Source organism: Nerophis lumbriciformis, linkage group LG24, assembly GCF_033978685.3.
Source record: "Nerophis lumbriciformis linkage group LG24, RoL_Nlum_v2.1, whole genome shotgun sequence".
Taxonomy (NCBI): domain Eukaryota; kingdom Metazoa; phylum Chordata; class Actinopteri; order Syngnathiformes; family Syngnathidae; genus Nerophis; species Nerophis lumbriciformis.
Genome location: NC_084571.2, coordinates 3,944,728 through 3,967,500, shown reverse-complemented (window position 1 = coordinate 3,967,500; position 22,773 = coordinate 3,944,728). Strand labels below are relative to the sequence as shown.

Genomic DNA, 22,773 nt, shown 5'->3' with positions numbered 1-22,773 from the left:
ATTTCCTACCGCTTGTCCCAGGTGCTGGAGCCTATCTCAGTTATTATATTATTTTATTATAAAATACCCTAAAGAGCAGGGAACCTGCAAAACAGGCTTGTAGGGATGAAATAGCCTTGGTGTTTTTTACTGACCTAACATACATACATACATAGGTATAATTTAATTTGTATTCATAATATTACTATAATATTATAATTATTATTAATGATGATGTATATAATATTTTTAATAAAATCATTATTAATAATAAGGTACTAGATTTAGATAGTGTTTTATAGACACTCAAATTGGTTTACAATTAGAACTAAGAATCCATCATCAATCCACATTACTAATATTATTATTATATTGTGAAAATAATGATCAATAATACAAATTGGTATTATTCTTACAGTATCATGAATAATAATAGCACTTATAATTATATTTATTATCTTAATTATTATTAATAACGATTATAATTGCATTGTGGCTGTTATCATGAATAATGTGTTATATTTTATTATTACTAATTCATTATATGAATATAATATTTTCATTATTATTAATAATATTAAAAAGGTAAAATTGTAGCTTTTTCTTGTGTTTTTGTTCATTTTGCCAACATGGTATTTTACAACATTAAACAATTATTCTACTATCAAATCAAATGGATAAAATGATCCATCAAATCAAAGTAAATGTTTGATTCTTTTATTGTCGTAAAGAGAATCTAAGGTCAAATAAGGAGCGTCTGTTCACTTGACACTTTTTTTGGTTTGCTGCCACCAGACTCAAATAGACGTCGAGTCTCTCGAGGATTCAGAGAGGAGGGGTGTGGTGTTGGAGGGGAGGGAGGATGGGGGATGGGGGGGCATGGGAAGCCAGTCAAACAGTGTAACCGTGGCGACAGCAACAGCCTCCACGGAGCTGCGCTCTCATTAGTGGCCTTCACACTGAGGATGGGGATGAGGACCCCTTCCCCCGTTCTCTGTTGTGTGTCAAAATAGTCAGATTACGACTTTCGTGCTCGCTGCTCACTGGAGGGCAAAGGTCACGTCAGCTTTCAAATACACCCACGTGATGCCACGCCAGGGCCACTCTATTAGGTACACCCACAGTTGGACGTGGTCATCATCACACGAAATGACAAAACAATGTATACTGAGGGTACCTAATAAAGTGTCCTTCGAGAGCTTCATTTAAGTCCCAAATGAGTTGGAATATTCTGCGTTTTATGCCAAGAATATACACAAAATATACAACATTCACCAGATATACTCATGTTCAATTAATGTATTTTTTTATTCCAACAAAATTGGTGATGAGAGCGCTAAATGTCATCATGGTGATGGGGGAAAAAAACAATTAATTTCTGATGGTAGAGAAAATAATAAATTGTAGGCCACAATTTGTATTTTTTGTAACAATAATCATAAAAAAAGGTACCGATATTGTCATGGAGAACCAAACAGATTAATGCTCAGTGGTGGGATCCTTGATGATCTGGAAAGAAAACAGAGAAAAGTAAAAAAACTAAAAAAAACTATACAAATAATTAATTTTTTCACAAATGTTTACTTTTTTGGTGCTCACAAAATAAATGAAATAATAAAACAAATGTTTGACAGCATCAAACTAAGAAACCATCATTTGCTCAATCCACATTAATAATAATAATATAATTGTTTTTCATGAATAATTATAATTAGAATGATCATAAACAACATCATAGTTAATATTACTAATAATTGCATTATTAATAATTTAATAACAAATTTGTATTATTGTTTCAGTATTACTTGTATTATTACCATAACTATTATTAAAGACGCTAATAATAATTAGTATAGTCATTATTATGAATAGCAATAATAAGTTATAATAATAGTTATTACTAATAATATTGTTGTATAATATTATTTTACAATAATATTAATGTTTATTAATAGTAATTATGATAACAATGATCATCAACAATAATATTCATAACATTGTACCTATTATTAATAATGATATCATTATTCATAAGATGTAGTATCATTATTACAGTATTATTAATAATAGCAATATTAATCATAATAATTTCAATCACTATAACATTAATGATTATAATAATAATTATTATCATGTTATCATGAATAATAATAGCAATAAAGATAAGTTATTATAATATTTTTTTATTAATTATATTATTATTGGTGGTAATAACAATAATATACTGAAAGTGTATTAGCATCAACATTGTGGCTTTTTCTTGTGTTTATGCGCTATTTTTATTGTTGTGTTATTTTAGAAAGCTCCAAGGCCAAATAAAGAATGAGCTGCAACACAAATCATTAATTAAAAAAAAATTGTAAATGTGATGCTCACGAGATGACTAAAATCAAAACAATAAAAATAAATGTTTGACGTTATCAAACAGGGTGAAGCTCCGGGAGTGTTTTAACACTGCTCTCTAGCGGACAACCGTGGAAGGTGCATGTGGAATCCTACCTCTCCGTCTCTGGTGTCCACGGTCCTGACCAGGATGCTCCTCTTCGTGTGGAGGTCCGGGCTTCTGTTGTCCAGGAGAGCATCTTTGAATAGGAATCAGATGGCAACATTTATTCACTTTTCATTAAAAAGAAATAAGAGGAACACTTTTATCGAGAAGCTCTCTTGTAATACTGTTTCATCACTCACCTCGTAAGTGCAGGTTAGAAAAGCTCTGGACCGGCATGATGATCCTGAAACAATAATTGTTCATGAATATGCTAATGAGCTTGCATGTTTTTGTGAGTCATACCTGCTCTCCTCCCCTTCCAGCAGCTTCCTGTAGGTGGCGATCTCGATGTCCAGGGCCAGTTTGACGTTGAGGAGCTCCTGGTACTCCTGCAGGTGTCGGCCCATCTCCTCCTTCAGGGCCCGCACCTCCTCCTCCAGGCGGCAGGCCGTGTCCTGGTAGCCCGACGTCTCCACGGAGAAACGCTCCTCCAGCTCCTGCAGCTGACGTTCCAGGGACCCGTTCTGGAGAGAAGGCGAGCACAATATGGACTTAAGTATTGGGACTCCGCGCGTCGTTACTTAGGCAATTAATTAGTTAAAGACACTCTTTTGTGTCTGCTTCATCACAGGGCCGTCCAAACTTTCTCCACTGAGGGCCACACTGAACAATGAAGCATACAGGGGGCTATATATTTTAAAATACAATATATAGAATTTTTTAGCCTTTAGGGTTCCCCTCAAGTTTGGTCCCTGGAACCTAAAAGGGTCTCTGTCATTAAAATGTTACAAATAAGTCATTTATAAGTGGCGACTTGTCCAGGGTGCACCCCGCCTTCTGCCCGATTGTAGCTGAGATAGGCTCCAGCACCCCGCCACGACCTCGAAAGAGATAAGCGGTAGAAATGGATGGATATTTTATTTTATTTTAAAAAAAATTAAAATTTGGGGACCCAGGAGGGTCTAAGTCATAAAAATGTTAAAAATAAGTAATACATTATTTTTTTTTATTTGGGGGTCCAGGACGGTCTCAGTCATAAAAATGTTACAAATAAGTCATATATATATTTTTAATTTTTTTTAATTTGGGGACCCAGGAGGGTCTCAGTCATAAAAATGTTAAAAATAAGTTATATATATATATATATTTTTTTTTATTTTTTATTTGGGGACCAAGGAGTGTCTCAGTCATAATTCTTTTTTAAAATAAGTAATATATTATTTGTTTTATTTTGTATTTGGGGACCCAAGAGGGTCTCAGTCATAAAAATATTAAAATAAGTAATATATATATATTTTTTTAATTTTATTTGGGGACCAAGGAGGGTCTCAGTCATAAAAAATTTAAAAATAAGTAATATATAATTTTTTATTTTTTATTTTATTTGATGACCCATGAGGGTCTCAGTCATAAAAATGTTAAAAATAAGTAATATATAATTTTTATTTTTATTTGGGGACCCAGTAGGGTCTAAGTCATAAAAATGTTAAAAATAAATAATATATCATTTTTTTATTTGGGGACCCAGGACGGTCTCAGTCATAAAAATGTTACAAATAAGTCATATATATATATATATATATATATATATATATATATATATATATATATATATATATATATATATATTTTTTTTTTTTTTTTTTTTTTTTTTTTTAAATTTGGGGACCCATGAGGGTCTCAGTCATAAAAATGTTAAAAAATAAGTAAAATATATGTATATATATACTGTGTGTATATATATATATATATATATATATATACACACACATATTTGGGGACCAAGGAGGGTCTCAGTCATAAAAATTTTAAAAATAAGTAATATTTATATTTTTTAATTTTTTATTTGGGGACCCAGGAGGGTCTCAGTCATAAAAATGTTAAAAATAAGTAATATATATATATTCTTAATTTTTTTTTATTTGGGGACCAAGGAGGGTCTCAGTCATAAAAAAAAATAAAAAAAAGTAATATATTATTTTTTTTATTTTTTATTTAGGGACCAAGGGGGGTCTCAGTCATAAACATGTAAAAAAGAAGTAATATATTATTTTGTATGTTTTTATTTAGGGACCCAGGAGGGTCTTAGTCATAAAAATGTCAAAAATAAGTCATATATAATAATAAATTATTTTAAATATCTAGATCCACTTCACATTTATCTGCCGCTAAAAAGTTTTAATTAGATTTAGTTTTATGACCTTTATGTTAAAGAAAACCCTGCTTTTTATGAAAACAACACAAAATATGCAACATTTGAACATTTTACCGGTAAATAAAATCCCAGAGTTCCAAAAGGCCTCCACTCATTAACGTATTAAAAAATGTTAATTAATTTTTTTATGTCAAACATTATTATTATAATTTTTTTTTTTACTTTCAACGTTTGTTTTAATTTGGTTTTTTTGTGCCTTTTTTGTCATAGAAAACCTAAGTTTTTTTTATGCCAAACATCAAATATGAAATATTTTGGTCATAAATTATTCCAAAGTGAAATATTTGATGTGAAATAATTGGAGCCAACAACATTAATTTTGATTCATTATTATATTTTGAGTGATGACTATTTAAAAAAAAAAAAAAAATCCCACTAAAATGATCAGGGATCCAAATTGGCTCCACTCATAAAAGTGTTCAAAATAAGTCATACACTGTATTTTATGTTTATACTTTCAACGCTTACATTTTTGGATGAACTTCAGGGCTATCCTTTGATTTTAATTAGTTTTTTGTTTTTTCATGTTTTGTTTTGTTTTGTTTAATGCCCTTTTTGTCTTTTTTTTTTTTTTTTAATGGAAAACACACAAAATATGCAATATTTTCACCAACAAGTATTTTATAGTGGAATATTTGACGTGAAGTAACAATATTGATTTGAATTCATTATTATTTTTTTGAGCAATGAGAGTTAAAAAGAAAAAAATCCACTAAAATTTTGAGGGATCCAAAAAGAGTGTTAAAAATAAATTATACTTATTATTATTTATTCCATGTTTTTGTTTGTTAGAGACAAGCGATAGAAAATGGATGGATGGATGTATTGGTTTTATTTCCTTGTGGTCAGAGAAAACTTTTTTTTTTTAATGGCCAACACACAAAATATGCAATATTTTCGCCAATAAATGTTTTAAAGCGGAATATTTGATGTGACGTAATCGGAGCCTTCGATAGGTCAATAATTCTTAACAACATTGTCTTTGATTCATTATTATATTTTGAGTAATGGAAAAAAATAGCCTGCATGGCAGTTTTGTGTTATTAGAATCAACATTGCAACTTTTTTTTTCGGTACATTTCACCTGTTTGCTCTTTTATTCCACTTTAAAAAAAAATAATATCTTTGGACTTTGGACTTACTGTCCCACGGAGCGCCTCCAGGTCACAGGTGACCACTTGGACCTGTCGCCGGTACTCATGGGCCTCCTGCTTGGCCTGGCGCAGGGCCTCAGCGCTCCTGTTGGCTGCATCTGTCAGGTCGGCAAACTGACACAGCAAACAGCCTGTCAGTGTGTGTGTGTGTGTGTGTGTGTGTGTGTGTGTGTGTGTGTGTGTGTGTGTGTGTGTGTGTGTGTGTGTGTGTGTACACCATCTGACCTTCGAGCGGTACCATTCCTCCGTGTCCTGCATGTTGGACGAGGCCATGGTCTCGTACTGGACTCGGATGTCCCTGAGAGCAGCAGTCAGGTCAGGTTTGGAGAGATCCAGGTCCACGTGAAGCTGCTGGGTCATGACGTGCTCCTGCAGATCACGGAGCTCCTAAATGGACGAGAGGAACGTTCAGAGGAACTTCCTCCAGGGGTTTTTCGCCTTGAAAAACAAAGATTGTGACCTCCTCGTGAATCTTCTTCAGGAAGTCCATCTCGTCCTGCAGGGCTTCCACCTTCCTCTCCAGCTGCACTCGGTTTAGAGACGCTTCATCCACGTCCTGCAAACAGACAAACCTCATCGAGTAAGTTCTCGCATTTCAGTGTGTCCATTTTAGGACAATACTACAAACTACAGCTGGATATACTTTAGAGTAGTCAGTGTACAGCTTGTATTCAGCCTGTATACCAGTATGGATGTACTATGGACAGACACGAGTCGACACACAAAACCAAACATGCAATCTGTCTAAAAATGCCTGTAATATTGTATCTATGTGAGCTTTACTAGAATCAGGTGTTTTTGTAAGGTTTGCAAATACAAAAATTAGGTTTTACTCTTAATGACAGTTACAATATCCCTCTTCAAATCAAGACTCAAAACACACCTATACCTACTCAGTGGCCTAGTGGTTAGAGTGTCCGCCCTAAGATCGGTAGGTTGTGAGTTCAAACCCCGGCCGAGTCATACCAAAGACTATAAAAATGGGACCCAATACCTCCCTGCTTGGCACTCAGCATCAAGGATTGGAATAGGGGGTCAAATCACCAAAAATGATTCCCGGGCGCGGCCACCGCTGCTGCCCACTGCTCCCCTCACCTCCCAGGGGGTGATCAAGGGTGATGGGTCAAATGCAGAGAATAATTTCGCCACACCTAGTGTGTGTGTGACAATACTTGGTACTTTAACTTTAACTTTTAACTTTATTCCTGACTGCTTATTCATTGTAATCATCTTTTCTTCTCTATCGTTGTTGTTGTTATTATTGTTGTTTTTATCCAATTTGATTTAATTGTTTTGATTTTGTACGGTGTCCTTGAGTGCCCGGAAAGGCACCTTATACATAAAATGTATTATTATTAGGGCCCGCAATGGCCCATTGCAAAAGGACTCCCACAGGGAGTCCTTATGCAATGGGACATAAGGACCTATTGTTATTCGTTCGTTTTATTCTTTCTTATTATTATTCTTCCGCAGCTTTGCGCACTACTTTCACCCCCTTAACATGCTTCAAAACTCACCAAATTTTGCACACACATCAGTAATATACGGCAAAACTTTTTATCAAAAAACCAAACCTCAAAACTCAAAATTGCGCTCTAGCGCCCCCTAGAAAAAAAAAAACTAGACTGCCTGTAACTCCCACTAGGAAGGTCGGAGAGACATGAAACAAAATCCTCTATGTAGGTCTGACTTAGACCTAGTTCTCATAATTGTACATCCTCGGGCTAAAATCAACAGGAAGTTGGCAATTCCCCCTTCAAGACAAAAAAGTACTAAAAACAGTCAGTTTTGCTTCTTTGAGCTGTACTTTGACCCCCTTAACATGCTTCAAAACTCACCAAACTCAACGCACACATCAGGACTGGCAAAAATTGCGATCTAATAAAGAAACCTAACCCCAAATTTAAAAATTGCCCTCTACAGCAATTTTTGAATAAAACGGATAAAAAACTGCTCCTCGGAAGAAAATAATTACAAAACTGCCTGTAACTCCCACTGGGAAGGTTGGAGAGACATGAAACAAAAACCTCTATGTAGGTCTCACTTAGACCTACATTTCATAAATTGACAACCCCCAGCAAAAATCAACAGGAAGTTTGCTATTCCCCCTTCAAAACACATTTTTTGTAAAATACGGTCACCTTCCTTCAAAAACGAACTCCTCTGAAAATTACACAGGAGAGAGATTGAACCCTTGTGAATACAACAACAGAAGCGCTTTTTAATTAACTGCTCCGGTTTTGATTTTATGACCCTTCAAAGACCCGCTGCACTCGCCTCTTCGAGCACCAATTTGACCCACTTAACATGCTTCAAAACTCACCATATTTGACCCACACATCAGGACCTGCGAAAATTGCCTTTTAATAAAAAAACCGAACCCCAAAAATCAAAATTGCGCTCTAGCGCCCCCTAGGAAGAAGACAAAACTACGCTGCCTGTAACTCCCACTAGGAAGGTCGGAGAGACATGAAACAAAAACCTTTATGTAGGTCTGACTTAGACCTACATTTTTCAATTGTACATCTTCGGGCTAAATTCAACAGGAAGTTGGCAATTCCCCCTTCAAGACAAAAAAGTACTAAAAACAGTCACTTTTGCCTCTTTGAGCTGTAATTTGACCCCCTTAACATGCTTCAAAACTCACCAAACTAAACACACACATCAGGACTGGCTAAAACTGTGATCTAATGAAAAAACCTAACCCCAAATCTAAAAATTGTGCTCTACAGCAATTTTTTAATAAAACGGACAAAAAACTGCTCCTCGGAAGAAATAAACTACAAAACTGCCTGTAACTCCCACTGGGAAGGTCGGAGAGACATGAAACAAAAACCTCTCCGTAGGTCTCACTTAGATCTACATTTCATAAATTGACAACCCCCAGCAAAAATCAACAGGAAGTTTGCTATTCCCCCTTCAAAATAACTTTTTTGTAAAAACCAGTCACCTTCCTTCAAAAACGAACTCCTCTGAGCACGTTTGTCGTTTCGCCTTCAAACTAACACAGGAGAGACATTGAACCCTTGTGATTACAACAACAGAAGCGCTTTTTAATTAACTGCTCCGGTTTTGATTTTATGACCCTTCAAAGACCCGCTGCGCTGATGCTGCTGCAATGCTGTTTTTTTAAGATGGCTGCTTAAAAGCAGGAAGCACCAACGTGCCCACACAATGCAGACAAGGTAGGTACACTAGACAAAAGTCTTGGGACACTTCAGACTAAAAGTAGACAAAAGTATTGGGACACCTAGGACTAGCACCTGCCAAATACGCGGGCCCGAACAACGCTGCTTGCAGCTTTAATTATTATTATTATTCAAACATAACTCCTAAACCACACATGAAAAATGGCTAATAATGCCTGAAATAATGCATCCTTGCGAGTTTTACTCGAAAAATATGCTTTTTTAAGGCTTGCAAACAAAAAAAAAGTATTTTTTTTAATCCATATGACAGAAATGTTTTTAGAATTCTGAGATAATGCGAAAAAAAGCAATACAAATGTTTTCAAACATAACTCCTAAAGCAAACAAACATGTCTAATAATGTCTGAAGAAATGTATCTTTGTGAGTTTTAATAGAAAATGATCTTTTGTAAGGTTTGCAAAGACACACGTTAGGTTTTTTTACTCAATATGATAGTATAACTGTCATACTAAATATGAAAGTTACCGTATTTTTTGGAGTATAAGTCGCTCCGGAGTATAAATCGCACCGGCCGAAAATGCATAATGAAGAAGGGAAAAAACATACATAAGTCGCATTTTTGGGGAAATTTATTTGATAAAACCCAACACCAAGAATAGACATTTGAAAGGCAATTTAAAATAAATAAAGAATAGTGAACAACAGGCTAATTAAGTGTACGTTATATGACGCATAAATAACCAACTGAGAAGGTGCCTGGTATGTTAACGTAACATATTATGGTAAGAGTCATTCAAATAACTATAACATATAGAACATGCTATACGTTTACCAAACAATCTGTCACTCCTAATCGCTAAATCCCATGAAATCTTATACGTCTAGTCTCTTACGTGAATGAGCTAAATAATATTATTTGATATTTTACGGTAATGTGTTAATAATTTCACACATAAGTCGCTCCTGAGTATAAGTCGCACCCCGGCCAAACTATGAAAAAAACTGCGACTTATAGTCCGAAAAAAATACGGTATATAAACATAACTCCAAAATCATACATGCAATCTGTCCAAAAAAAGCTGTAGTATTGTATATAAGGGAGTTTTACAAGAATCAGTTGTTTTTGTAAGGTTTGCAAATACAAAAATTAGGTTTTACTCACTATGACAGTATACTGTCACACTCAGTATAACAGTTATTTAAACATAACTCCAAAACCACACATGCAAAATGGCTAATAATGCCTGGAGAAATTTATCTTTGTAAGTTTCACTAGAAAAAATATCGTTTGTAAAGTTTGCAAAGACACAAGTTAGTTTTTTTACTCAATATGACAGCATAACTTTCATACTAAATATGAAAGTTAAGTTAAGTTAAATTAAGTTAGTGTGTGAGTGCTCGCGCACACGTCAGTGCGTTAGATTTAATAAAACTGTTGTCGAAATAGCAGACAACGCAAGGTAATGGTGTCTAGTCTACAGTCAAGCATGGTGCACGAGTGCAGCCACCACTGGGGAGATGTGGTTCATTGAGGTTCAAAATGGAGTTCTACCATGCATTGTCAAAAGTTTTGGTGGCAGGCACCTCATGTGAGTGGAAAACATGAATTGCAACACAAGTGAGAAGGAAAATGAATGTGTCTTTCCTACAATCAAGCATAGCGGTGACAGCATCATAGCCTGATGGTGCACGAGTGCTGCAAGCAGTAGGGGAGGTACGGTTTTATCAAGAGAAACATGAATTACAACACAAGTGAGTAGCAAGATAATTCTGTCTTGTCTACAGTCAAGCATAGTGGTTATAGCATCATGGTCTGATAGTGCAGGAGCAAAGGTCACCGCCTCTGTCCATGGGGCTGAGGAGGGAGCTCCATCAGACGGGGGCGTGGCAGTGCTGACGGCGAGACACAGCTGGCAGGTGATTAGATTTCACAGGTGGTACGTGGTAATCTAATCATCTATTGTCTTTAACAGTAAGCGGCCGGGAGCAGGAGGGGAGAGAGGATACGGACGTGACTGAAAAGTCACGTTCTGCTGGAGAAAGAGTTGGACTCAAATATATGCACATTAAAAATGTTGCTAAAACTGCACGCTTGGCTCTTGTGTCGTGTCTACAGTGGAGCTGCTAGGAGGCAACTTCCACAGTGGAATTCCAACATGTATTGGGACATTCTGAAAATACGCTCCCTTTAGTGGTGGTGGCGGCATGATCTGAGGCTTCACGAGTGCTCCCAGCAGTGAGGGAGCTTCGGTTTAGTGCTGCCAGCAGTAGGGGAGGTACGGTTTTATCGGGGGAAACATGATTTGCAACACAAGTGAGTAGCGGTATAATTCTGTCTTGTCTGCAGTCAAGCATGGTGGTGGTAGCGTCATGCTTCCAGGCTGTACGAGTGCTGCCAGCACCGGGGGAGCTGGGGTTCATTGAGGGGTAAGAGGAATTCCAACAAGTACAGCATGATCTCGTCTCTTGGGAAGAGGTCCACACTTAGACAATAATGTCTCTGATAACAGTGTTGAGTGCACAGTAAATCTACTGCTATACAAGCTGTACATTGACTACTCTAAAGTACTTTTTATAGGAAAGTAAAATGTGCTGAAATGTGAGTCGTTACCTGTCTGAAGGCGCTGAGGTTATTCTCGGCGTCTTGTCGTAGGCCCATCTCATCTTGCAACCTGAAAATAAAGCCCACAAAATGTACATAAATGATTTTAAAATAGCATGAAACGCAACAAATACAAAAACAAGAAGTAAGTAATCAATTTCTACTATGAAATATGATGCAGTGTGTTTCTCCTGGATTATTAATACGACAACAATGTGATACAAGGAGTGACAATAACTAACTATAAAACCCAAAACCTTCACACATTGTGTAGATCCTAAATAAAAAGAGAATACAATGATTTGCAAATCCTTTTCAATTTATATTCAATTGAATAGACTGCAAAGACAAGATATTTAACGTTCGAACTGGAAAACTTTATCTAATATTTTTTTTGCAAATATCAGCTCATTTGGAATTTGATGCCTGCAACATGTTTAAAAAAAGCTGGCACAAGTGGCAAAAAAGACTGAGAAAGTTGAGGAATGCTCATCAAACACTTATTTTGGAACATCCCACAGCTGAACAGGCTAATTGGGAACAGGTGGGTGCCATAATTGGGTATAAAAGCAGCTTCCATGAAATGCTCAGTCATTCCCAAACAAGGATGGGGCGAGGGTCACCACTTTGTCAACAAATGAGTCAGCAAATTGTCCAACAGTTTAAGAACAACATTTCTCAACGAGCTATTGCAAGGAATTTAGGGATTTCACCATCTACGCTCCGTAATATCATCGAAAGGTTCAGAGAATCCGCAGAAATCCCTGCAAGGCCGAAAATCAACATTGAATGCCCGTGACCTTCGATCTCTCAGGCAGTACTGCATCAAAAAGTGACATCCGCGTGTAAAGGATATCACCACATGGGCTCAGGAACACTTCAAAAAACCACTGTCAGTAACTACAGTTCCTTGCTACATCTGTACAAGTTAAAACTCTACTATGCAAAGCCAAAGCCATTTATCAACAACACCCAGAAACGCCGCAGGCTTCGCTGGGCCCAAGCTCATCTAAGAAGGACTAATGTAAAGTGTGAAAGTGTGAAAGTGTGTCAGGCTTGCCCCTGACAGTTTGGTTGTGTTTTAGTTTTCCCTCTGTGTGTGTAGTATTTCCTGTCAGCGCTCTTGTTTTGGTTCTGTTTCCTATTTGTCTCCCTGAGTGCTGTGTCCCCTCAGCTGTGGCTGATTGGCACCTGGCCACACCTGGTGTCAATCAGCCAGCTGCTATTTATACCTGCCCTACCCTCCAGTCACTGCTGGATTATTGTCATTGTCGATGTCACTACTACCTGTCATAATACTTGTCGTTGTAGCTCTGTCTACTTTTGTTCACTCTGCTCATGTCATAGTTCCTTCGTGTCACAGTAAGTCTTTTTGTTTCTTGTCCACAGTTAGCCTTTGTGCTATTTTAGTTCATAGCCAAGTTTGTTCTCCGCCTTGTGCGCGCCTTTTGTTTGTACCCTTTTGTTTGTTTTTTTGCTATAATGTTAAATTAAATGTTTTCCCGCACAATGCCTTCCGCCTTCTCTGCATCTTGGGGTTCGTCACCTACAACTTCTGACACTGTGGTCTGACGAGTCCACATTTCAAATTGTTTTTGGAAACTGTGGATGTCGTGTGATCCGGAACTAAGAGGAAAATAACCATGCGGATTGTTATAGGCGCAAAGTTGAAAAGCCAGCATCTGTGATGGTATGGGGGTGTATTAGTGCACAAGACATGGGTAACTTACACATCTGTGAAGGCGCCATTAATGCTGAAAGGTACATACAGGTTTTGGAGCAACATATGTTTCCATCCAAGCAACATTATCATGGACGCCCCTGCTTATTTCAGCAAGACAATGCCAAGCCACGTGTTACAACAGCGTGGCTTCATAGTAAAAGAGTGCTGGTACTAGACTGGCCTGCCTGTAGTCCAGACCTGTCTCCCATTGAAAATGTGTGGCGCATTATGAAGCCTAAAATAAGAACTGTTGAACAACTTAAGCTGTACATCAAGCAAGAATGGGAAAGAATTCCACCTGAGAAGCTTAAAAAATGTGTCTCCTCAGTTCCCAAACGTTTACTGAGTGTGTTGCTGCCATTAAATTCAAAGTTAATGATTATTTGCAAAAAAAGATTACGTTTCTCAGTTCGAGCATTAAAAATATCTTGTCCTTGCAGTCTCATCAATTGAAGTAGTAGCCTGGTGGCCCCAACACCTGCTCACTAGCGCCACCTGGAGAGCCGCAGAATATTAATGCGTCCGACCAGAACGACAGGAAAAATGATCAAGGTACAAATGTTGTAAAAGGGAGTCGGCCATTTTTGTTTGCAGGTGCCATTTCCGTGGGTCACACCTGGCGACACCTGCAGGCAGGAAGGTGACACATTTTGTTGATCAGTGCAAGGAGAGGAGTTGTTGTTGCCTCATTAGTTGGAAGCAAAATAACGGACACAAACGTTCCCACGGGATGGAGTTCTCCCACAAAGAGACCCAAGCGTTGGAAAAGGGCCGCTTGATTGAACTTTGACCCCGGCGGCCGAGGTCGTCACTGTGGAGTCTTTGAAGAGGCGAGCGGTTGTTTAATAACGTATTGCACTCGTGTTGGTGAGTGGACCTTGAAGAACATCTGCACAGCTTTGTGGAAGGTGGAGAGGCTTTGAGGAAGGGGGGGCTGGGGGGGTGACTATTGTGCTAGTCTCATTCCTCCACACTCAATGAAAGCAGGCGGTCCAGTCTGGATCAGGTTTGAAAAAGAGCTGTGGGGGCGCCTGCATTCCAAACCTGCATAAAAACTCATTTGCATATAAATACGCCAACTCAAGTATTGTCTGTCACCACTTCCTGGCGCACAGAAATGTGGACTTGTGGAGTGAAATGATTTATGCTGCTTACTCTCTACACCTGTGTACTCACTACTTCTACTGGATAGAGGTAGTGTGTACACATGTGTTCTTGTGTACTTAGCACTTCTACTGGATAGAGATAGTGTGTACACATGTGTTCTTGTGTACTTAGCACTTCTACTGGATAGAGGTAGTGTGTACACAATTACTTCTACTGGATAGAGGTAGTGTGTACACATGAGTTATTGTGTGCTTACTACTTCTACTGGATAGAGGTAGTGTGTACACGTGTGTTCTTGTGCACTTACTACTTCTACTGGATAGAGGTAGTGTGTACACGTGTTATTGTGTACTGACTACTTCTACTGGATAGAGGTAGTGTGTACACGTGTTCTTGTGTACTTACAACTTCATCTGGATAAAGATAGTGTGTACACATGTGTTCTTGTGTATTTACTACTTCTACTGGATAGAGATAGTGTGTACACATGTGTTATTGTGTACTGACTACTTCTACTGGATAGAGATAGTGTGTACACATGTGTTCTTGTGTATTTACTACTTCTACTGGATAGAGGTAGTGTGTACACATGTGTTCTTGTGTACTTACTACTTCTACTGGATAGAGTTACTGTGTACACATGTGTTCTTGTGTACTTACTACTTCTACTGGATAGAGGTAGTGTGTGCACATGTGTTCTTACTACTTCTACTGGATAGAGGTAGTGTGTACACCTGTGTTCTTATGTACTTACCACCTCTACTAGATAGAGGTAGTATGTACACATGTGTTCTTGTGTACTTACGACTTCTACTAAATAGAGGTAGTGTGTACACATGTGTTATTGTGTACTGACTACTTCTACTGGATAGAGATAGTGTGTACACATGTGTTCTTGTGTACTTACTACTTCTACTGGATAGAGGTAGTGTGTACACGTGTGTTCTTGTGCACTTACTACTCCTACTGGATAGAGGTAGTGTGTACACGTGTTATTGTGTACTGACTACTTCTACTGGATAGAGGTAGTGTGTACACGTGTTCTTGTGTACTTACAACTTCATCTGGATAAAGATAGTGTGTACACATGTGTTCTTGTGTATTTACTACTTCTACTGGATAGAGATAGTGTGTACACATGTGTTCTTGTGTACTTACTACTTCTACTGGATAGAGGTAGTGTGTGCACATGTGTTCTTACTACTTCTACTGGATAGAGGTAGTGTGTACACCTGTGTTCTTATGTACTTACTACTTCTACTGGATAGAGGTAGTGTGTACACATGTGTTCTTGTGTACTTACTACTTCTACTGGATAGAGGTAGTGTGTGCACATGTGTTCTTACTACTTCTACTGGATAGAGGTAGTGAGTACACCTGTGTTCTTATGTACTTACCACCTCTACTAGATAGAGGTAGTATGTACACATGTGTTCTTGTGTACTTACGACTTCTACTAAATAGAGGTAGTGTGTACACATGTGTTATTGTGTACTAACTACTTCTACTGGATAGAGATAGTGTGTACACATGTGTTATTGTGTGCTTACTACTTCTACTGGATAGAGGTAGTATGTACACCTGTGTTCTTATGTACTTACTACTTCTACTGGATAGAGGTAGTGTGTACACATGTGTTCTTGTGTACTTAGTACTTCTACTAAATAGAGGTAGTCTGTACACATGTGTTATTGTGTACTGACTACTTCTACTGGATAGAGGTAGTGTGTACACATGTGTTCTTGTGTACATACGACTTCATCTGGATAAAGATAGTGTGTACACATGTGTTCTTGTGTATTTACTACTTCTACTGGATAGAGATAGTGTGTACACATGTGTTCTTGTGTACTTAGTACTTCTACTGGATAGAGGTAGTGTGTACACATGTGTTCTTGTGTACTTAGCACTTCTACTGGATAGAGGTAGTATGTACACATGTGTTATTGTGTGCTTACTACTTCTACTGGATAGAGGTAGTGTGTACACGTGTGTTCTTGTGCACTTACTACTCTACTGGATAGAGGTAGTGTGTACACGTGTTATTGTGTACTGACTACTTCTACTGGATAAAGATAGTGTGTACACATGTGTTCTTGTGTATTTACTACTTCTACTGGATAGAGATAGTGTGTACACATGTGTTCTTGTGTACTTAGTACTTCTACTGGATAGAGGTAGTGTGTGCACATGTGTTCTTACTACTTCTACTGGATAGAGGTAGTGTGTACACCTGTGTTCTTATGTACTTACTACTTCTACTGGATAGAGGTAGTGTGTACACATGTGTTCTTGTGTACTTACTACTTCTACTGGATAGAGGTAGTGTGTGCACATGTGTTCTTACTACTTCTACTGGATAGAGGTAGTGTGTACACCTGTGTTCTTATGTACTTACCACCTCTACTAGATAGAGGTAGTATGTACACATGTGTTCTTGTGTACTTACGACTTCTACTAAATAGAGGTAGTGTGTACACATGTGTTATTGTGTACTGACTACTTCTACTGGATAGAGGTAGTGTGTACACATGTGTACTTAGTACTTCTACTGGATAGAGGTAGTGTGTACACCTGTGTTCTTGTGTACTTACTACTTCTACTGGATAGAGGTAGTGTGTACACGTGTGTTCTTGTGTACTTACTACTACTACTGGATAGAGGTAGTGTGTACACATGTGTTATTGTGTGCTTACTACTTCTACTGGACAGAGGTAGTATGTACACCTGTGTTCTTATGTACTTACTACTTCTACTGGATAGAGGTAGTGTGTACACATGTGTTCTTGTGTACTTAGTACTTCTACTAAATAGAGGTAGTCTGTACACTTGTGTTATTGTGTACTTAGTACTTCTACTGGATAGAGGTAGTGTGTACACGTGTTCTTGTGTACTTAGCACTTCTACTGGATAGAGGTAGTATGTACACATGTGTTATTGTGTGCTTACTACTTCTACTGGATAGAGGTAGTGTGTACACATGTGTTATTGTGTACTTAATACTTCTACTGGATAGAGTTAGCGTGTACACATGTGTTATTGTGTGCTTACTACTTCTACAGGATAGAGGTAGTATGTACACCTGTGTTCTTGTGTACTTAGTACTTCTACTAAATAGAGGTAGTGTGTACACATGTGTTATTGTGTACTGACTACTTCTACTGGATAGAGGTAGTGTGTACACATGTGTTCTTGTGTACTTACGACTTCATCTGGATAAAGATAGTGTGTACACATGTGTTCTTGTGTATTTACTACTGCTACTAGATAGAGATAGTGTGTACGCATGTGTTCTTGTGTACTTACTACTTCTACTGGATAGAGGTAGTGTGTACACATGTGTTCTTGTGTACTTACTACTACTACTGGATAGAGGTAGTGTGTACACATGTGTTCTTGTGTACTTAGTACTTCTACTGGATAGAGGTAGTGTGTACACCTGTGTTCTTGTGTACTTACTACTTCTACTGGATAGAGGTAGTGTGTACACATGTGTTCTTGTGTACTTAGTACTTCTACTAAATAGAGGTAGTGTGTACACATGTGTTATTGTGTACTGACTACTTCTACTGGATAGAGGTAGTGTGTACTCATGTGTTCTTGTGTACTTACGACTTCATCTGGATAAAGATAGTGTGTACACATGTGTTCTTGTGTATTTACTACTTCTACTGGATAGAGATAGTGTGTACACATGTGTTCTTGTGTACTTAGTACTTCTACTGGATAGAGGTAGTGTGTACACATGTGTTCTTGTGTACTTAGTACTTCTACTAAATAGAGGTAGTGTGTACACATGTGTTATTGTGTACTGACTACTTCTACTGGATAGAGGTAGTGTGTACTCATGTGTTCTTGTGTACTTACGACTTCATCTGGATAAAGATAGTGTGTACACATGTGTTCTTGTGTATTTACTACTTCTACTGGATAGAGATAGTGTGTACACATGTGTTCTTGTGTACTTAGTACTTCTACTGGATAGAGGTAGTGTGTACACATGTGTTCTTGTGTACTTAGCACTTCTACTGGATAGAGGTAGTATGTACACATGTGTTATTGTGTGCTTACTACTGCTACTGGATAGAGGTAGTGTGTACACATGTGTTATTGTGTACTTAATACTTCTACTGGATAGAGTTAGTGTGTACACAAGTGTTATTGTGTGCTTACTACTTCTACTGAATAGAGGTAGTATGTACACCTGTGTTCTTATGTACTTACTACTTCTACTGGATAGAGGTAGTGTGTACACGTGTTCTTGTGTACTTAGTACTTCTACTAAATAGAGGTAGTGTGTACACATGTGTTATTGTGTACTGACTACTTCTACTGGATAGAGGTAGTGTGTACTCATGTGTTCTTGTGTACTTACGACTTCATCTGGATAAAGATAGTGTGTACACATGTGTTCTTGTGTATTTACTACTTCTACTGGATAGAGATAGTGTGTACACATGTGTTCTTGTGTACTTAGTACTTCTACTGGATAGAGGTAGTGTGTACACATGTGTTCTTGTGTACTTAGCACTTCTACTGGATAGAGGTAGTATGTACACATGTGTTATTGTGTGCTTACTACTGCTACTGGATAGAGGTAGTGTGTACACATGTGTTATTGTGTACTTAATACTTCTACTGGATAGAGTTAGTGTGTACACAAGTGTTATTGTGTGCTTACTACTTCTACTGGATAGAGGTAGTATGTACACCTGTGTTCTTATGTACTTACTACTTCTACTGGATAGAGGTAGTGTGTACACATGTGTTCTTGTGTACTTAGTACTTCTACTAAATAGAGGTAGTGTGTACACATGTGTTATTGTGTACTGACTACTTCTACTGGATAGAGGTAGTGTGTACACATGTGTTCTTGTGTACTTACGACTTCATCTGGATAAAGATAGTGTGTACACATGTGTTCTTGTGTATTTACTACTTCTACTGGATAGAGATAGTGTGTACACATGTGTTCTTGTGTACTTACTACTACTACTGGATAGAGGTAGTGTGTACACATGTGTTCTTACTACTTCTACTGGATAGAGGTAGTGTGTACACGTCTTCTTGTGTACATACTAATTCTACTGGATAGAGGTAGTGTCTACACATGTGTTCTTGTGTACTTACAACTTCGTCTGGATAGAGATAGTGTGTACACATGTGTTCTTGTGTACTTACTACTTCTACTGGATAGAGATAGTGTGTACACATGTGTTCTTGTGTACTTACTACTTCTACTGGATAGAGGTAGTATGTACACATGTGTTATTGTGTGCTTACTACTTCTACTGGATAGAGGTAGTGTGTACACATGTGTTCTTACTACTTCTACTGGATAGAGGTAGTGTCTACACATGTGTTCTTGTGTACTTACAACTTCGTCTGGATAGAGATAGTGTGTACACATGTGTTCTTGTGTACTTACTACTTCTACTGGATAGAGATAGTGTGTACACATGTGTTCTTGTGTACTTACTACTTCTACTGGATAGAGGTAGTGTGTACACATGTGTTCTTACTACCTCTACTGGATAGAGGTATTAAGTCAAAGTTAAAGTACCAATGATTGTCACACACACTCTAGGTGTGGCGAAATTAATCTCTGCATTTGACCCATCACCCTTGATCACCTCCTGGGAGGTGAGGGGAGCAGTGAGCAGCAGCGGTGGCCGCGCCCGGGAATCATTTTTGGTGATTTAACCCCCAATTCCAACCCTTAATGCTGAGTGCCAAGCAGGGAGGTAATGGGTCCCATTTTTAAAGTCTTTGGTATGACTCAGCCGGGGTTTGAACTCACGACCTACCGATCTCAGTGTACACATGTATTCTTGTGTACGTACTATTTCTACTGGATAGAGGTAGTGTCTACATATGTGTTCTTACTACTTCATCTGAATAGAGATAGTGTGTAAACATGTGTTCTTGTGTACTTACTATTCCTACTGGATAGAGGTAGTGTGTACACATGTGTTCTTACTACCTCTACTGGATAGAGGTAGTGTGTACGCATGTATTATTGTGTACGTACTACTCCTACTGGACAGAGGTAGTGTCTACACATGTGTTCTTGTGTATTTACTACCTCTACTCTGTAGGGGTAGTGTGTACACACGTGTTCCTGTGTCCTTAGTATTTCAACTGGATAGAGGTAGTGTGTACACATGTGTTCTTGTGTACTTTCTACTTTATCTGGATAGAGGTAGTGTGTACACGTGTGTTATTGTGCACTTACTACTTCTACGGGACAGAGGTAGTGTGTACACGTGTTTTTGTGTACTTACTACTTCATCTGGACAGAGGTAGTGTGTACACCTGTGTTCTTGTGTACTTACTACTTTCTCCTGTGTTATGGTGTACTTACTACTTTCACTGGGTAGGGGTAGTGTGTACACGTGTGTTCCTGTGTACTTAGTATTCCTACTGGATAGAGGTAGTGTGTACACGTGTTCATGTGTACTTGCCACTGCTACTGGGTAGGGGTAGTGTGTACACATGTCCTATGTGTACTTACTTCTACTGGGGAGGGGTAGTGTGTACACGTGTTCCTGTGTACTTACTACTTTTACCGAGTAGGGCTAGTGTGTACACTACACATGTGCTCTTGTGTACTTACTACTTCTGCTTTTAAAACAATTAAAAGAAAAAGGGATTAAATATTATGTTGTTTATCATTTTAATTGTACATTTCTGATAAATATATATCATATATTTATTTGACTATTATATACATACATACAATGAATAATTGTATTAAATGTTATTATAAATGATAATATAATAACTACAGGAAATCACATGACTTTTGTACTTTTTATCTGTCTTTTGATTTTAAACCTTTAAAAATAGAAGTTATATTTCATGAATTCAAAATAATAAAAATAAAAAGGGTTTGAATACTGATGTATTTTTAATTGTTTATCATTTTAAATATTATTAAATTTCATTTATTTACTTAAAATGTGTAATATTTAATAAAACATCTTTATTAACATAACATGATTGTGGGTGGAATCCAATAAAAATAAAAATAAAAATAAATAAAAACAAAGTAATAAATAAAAATGTCAAATTTAAAAACATTTTTTGAAAGCATGCTCCACCCACCTGTGCTTGAGCGTGGACACGTCCGCCGCCATGTTGTCCCTCTCGATTTCCAGACGGGCCTTGTCGGCGCCAAGGTCGTCCACCTGGCCCCGCAGCTCCCTCAGCTGGGTCTGGTAGATGTCGCCCACCCTGCCGGGCTCTTTCCCCCTCAGCTGGGCCAGCTCGGCCGCCAGGACTTTGTTCTGCTGCTCCAGCACGCGCACATTCTCAATGAAGCTGGCGAAGCGGTCGTTGAGCCCCATCATCTCCACCTTCTCGTTGCTGCGCGTCTCCTTGAAGTGGGCCTTCAGCAGCGAGTCGGCCGAGAAGTCCAGTCTCTCGGCGTGGCTCTGCAAGGTGCTCCTCTGCGGGGGGCCGCAGCGGGCCAAGGCGCGGGGGCTCCCGTGCCAGGAGAGGCGGCTGGCGGGGAGGCCTCCGATGCGGACCCCTGCCATGCTGCTGGAGGCCTGGGGGGAGAACCGCCTCCTGTAGGAAGACTGGAATATGTGACTGTCCATGTTGGCCACAAAGCTGGGTCTGAACCAGCACTTTTATAGAGTCCACAGCAAGGGGCCCACGGGGTGGGGCTGGGGGACGGAGGGAGGCCCTGGCAGCGAAAGGGACAAAATGGAGTGCAGAGAGGGGGGTCTATTCCATCCTGAATTGTTTGTGCTCGTCCACTCAAGTCCAAATGTCTCTTGGCTGCCTCACCCAAAACTTCCCCTTTTGGGTCCAGCTCAGAGACACAGACTTCTTGTGTCCTCACCTTCTAATGTGCGCCAGGACTAGGACATGCAACCCGAGGCCGTTACATCCAGACGTGTATGACATTAACCCCGGTCCAAACTGAAACCCGGTTTGTGTTTTCTGGCTTCAAAACGTCTTACAAAATGTCTTCCTGTTTTCAGCGAGAGATGGCGTAAAAACCGGAGGTGTCCAAAGTGCGGCCCCCCCAACTCAGTTTTTACTGAACCGCCACGCATTGTACAAAAACGTGCAGCTTCGTCGTGTTACCATTTTTCAATTTACAATAATTCCATGTCAATTTTACGCTATAATTCTGCCGACGGAGATGCCAATTTTTTTTTATGTGGTTTTTTCATGGTAAAAAACTTGCAGTTCAGTTACTGTAAAAAAATTAAACTGTCACCGTTTTTTCAGTGTACAGTAATTTGGTGAAAAAACAGTTAATTTTACATTACAATTTTGGTTCAAAGTTAAAGTACCAATGATTGTCACACACACACTAAGTCTGGTGAAATGTGTCCT

At 38.4% G+C, this 22,773-nt stretch overlaps 1 protein-coding gene across 1 annotated transcript; it reads right to left on the bottom strand.

Moving 5' to 3' along the window:
* Positions 1-1,268: 1,268 nt before the first annotated feature.
* gfap (glial fibrillary acidic protein) lies at positions 1,269-22,436 on the bottom strand. Its single transcript, XM_061981338.1, has 9 exons — positions 21,526-22,436; positions 11,598-11,658; positions 6,297-6,392; positions 6,062-6,223; positions 5,825-5,950; positions 2,771-2,991; positions 2,668-2,711; positions 2,479-2,561; positions 1,269-1,488 (listed from the first exon to the last, which is right to left on the bottom strand). Exons 1-9 carry the CDS (start codon positions 22,020-22,022, stop codon positions 1,459-1,461), a joined length of 1,320 nt encoding a protein of 439 aa, XP_061837322.1. The 5' UTR covers positions 22,023-22,436; the 3' UTR covers positions 1,269-1,458.
* Between the last annotated feature and the right edge of the window lie 337 nt (positions 22,437-22,773).

Excerpts from the sequence above, each read along its gene's own strand:
- gfap (XM_061981338.1), bottom strand. The coding sequence starts at position 22,022 with ATGGACAGTCACATATTCCAGTCTTCCTACAGGAGGCGGTTCTCCCCC. Across the intron at positions 5,951-6,061 it reads AGGAATGGTACCGCTCGAAG|TTTGCCGACCTGACAGATGC; the intron begins GTCAGATGGTGT and ends TTGCTGTGTCAG. Across the intron at positions 1,489-2,478 it reads TGGACACCAGAGACGGAGAG|ATCATCAAGGATCCCACCAC; the intron begins GTAGGATTCCAC and ends TTTTCTTTCCAG.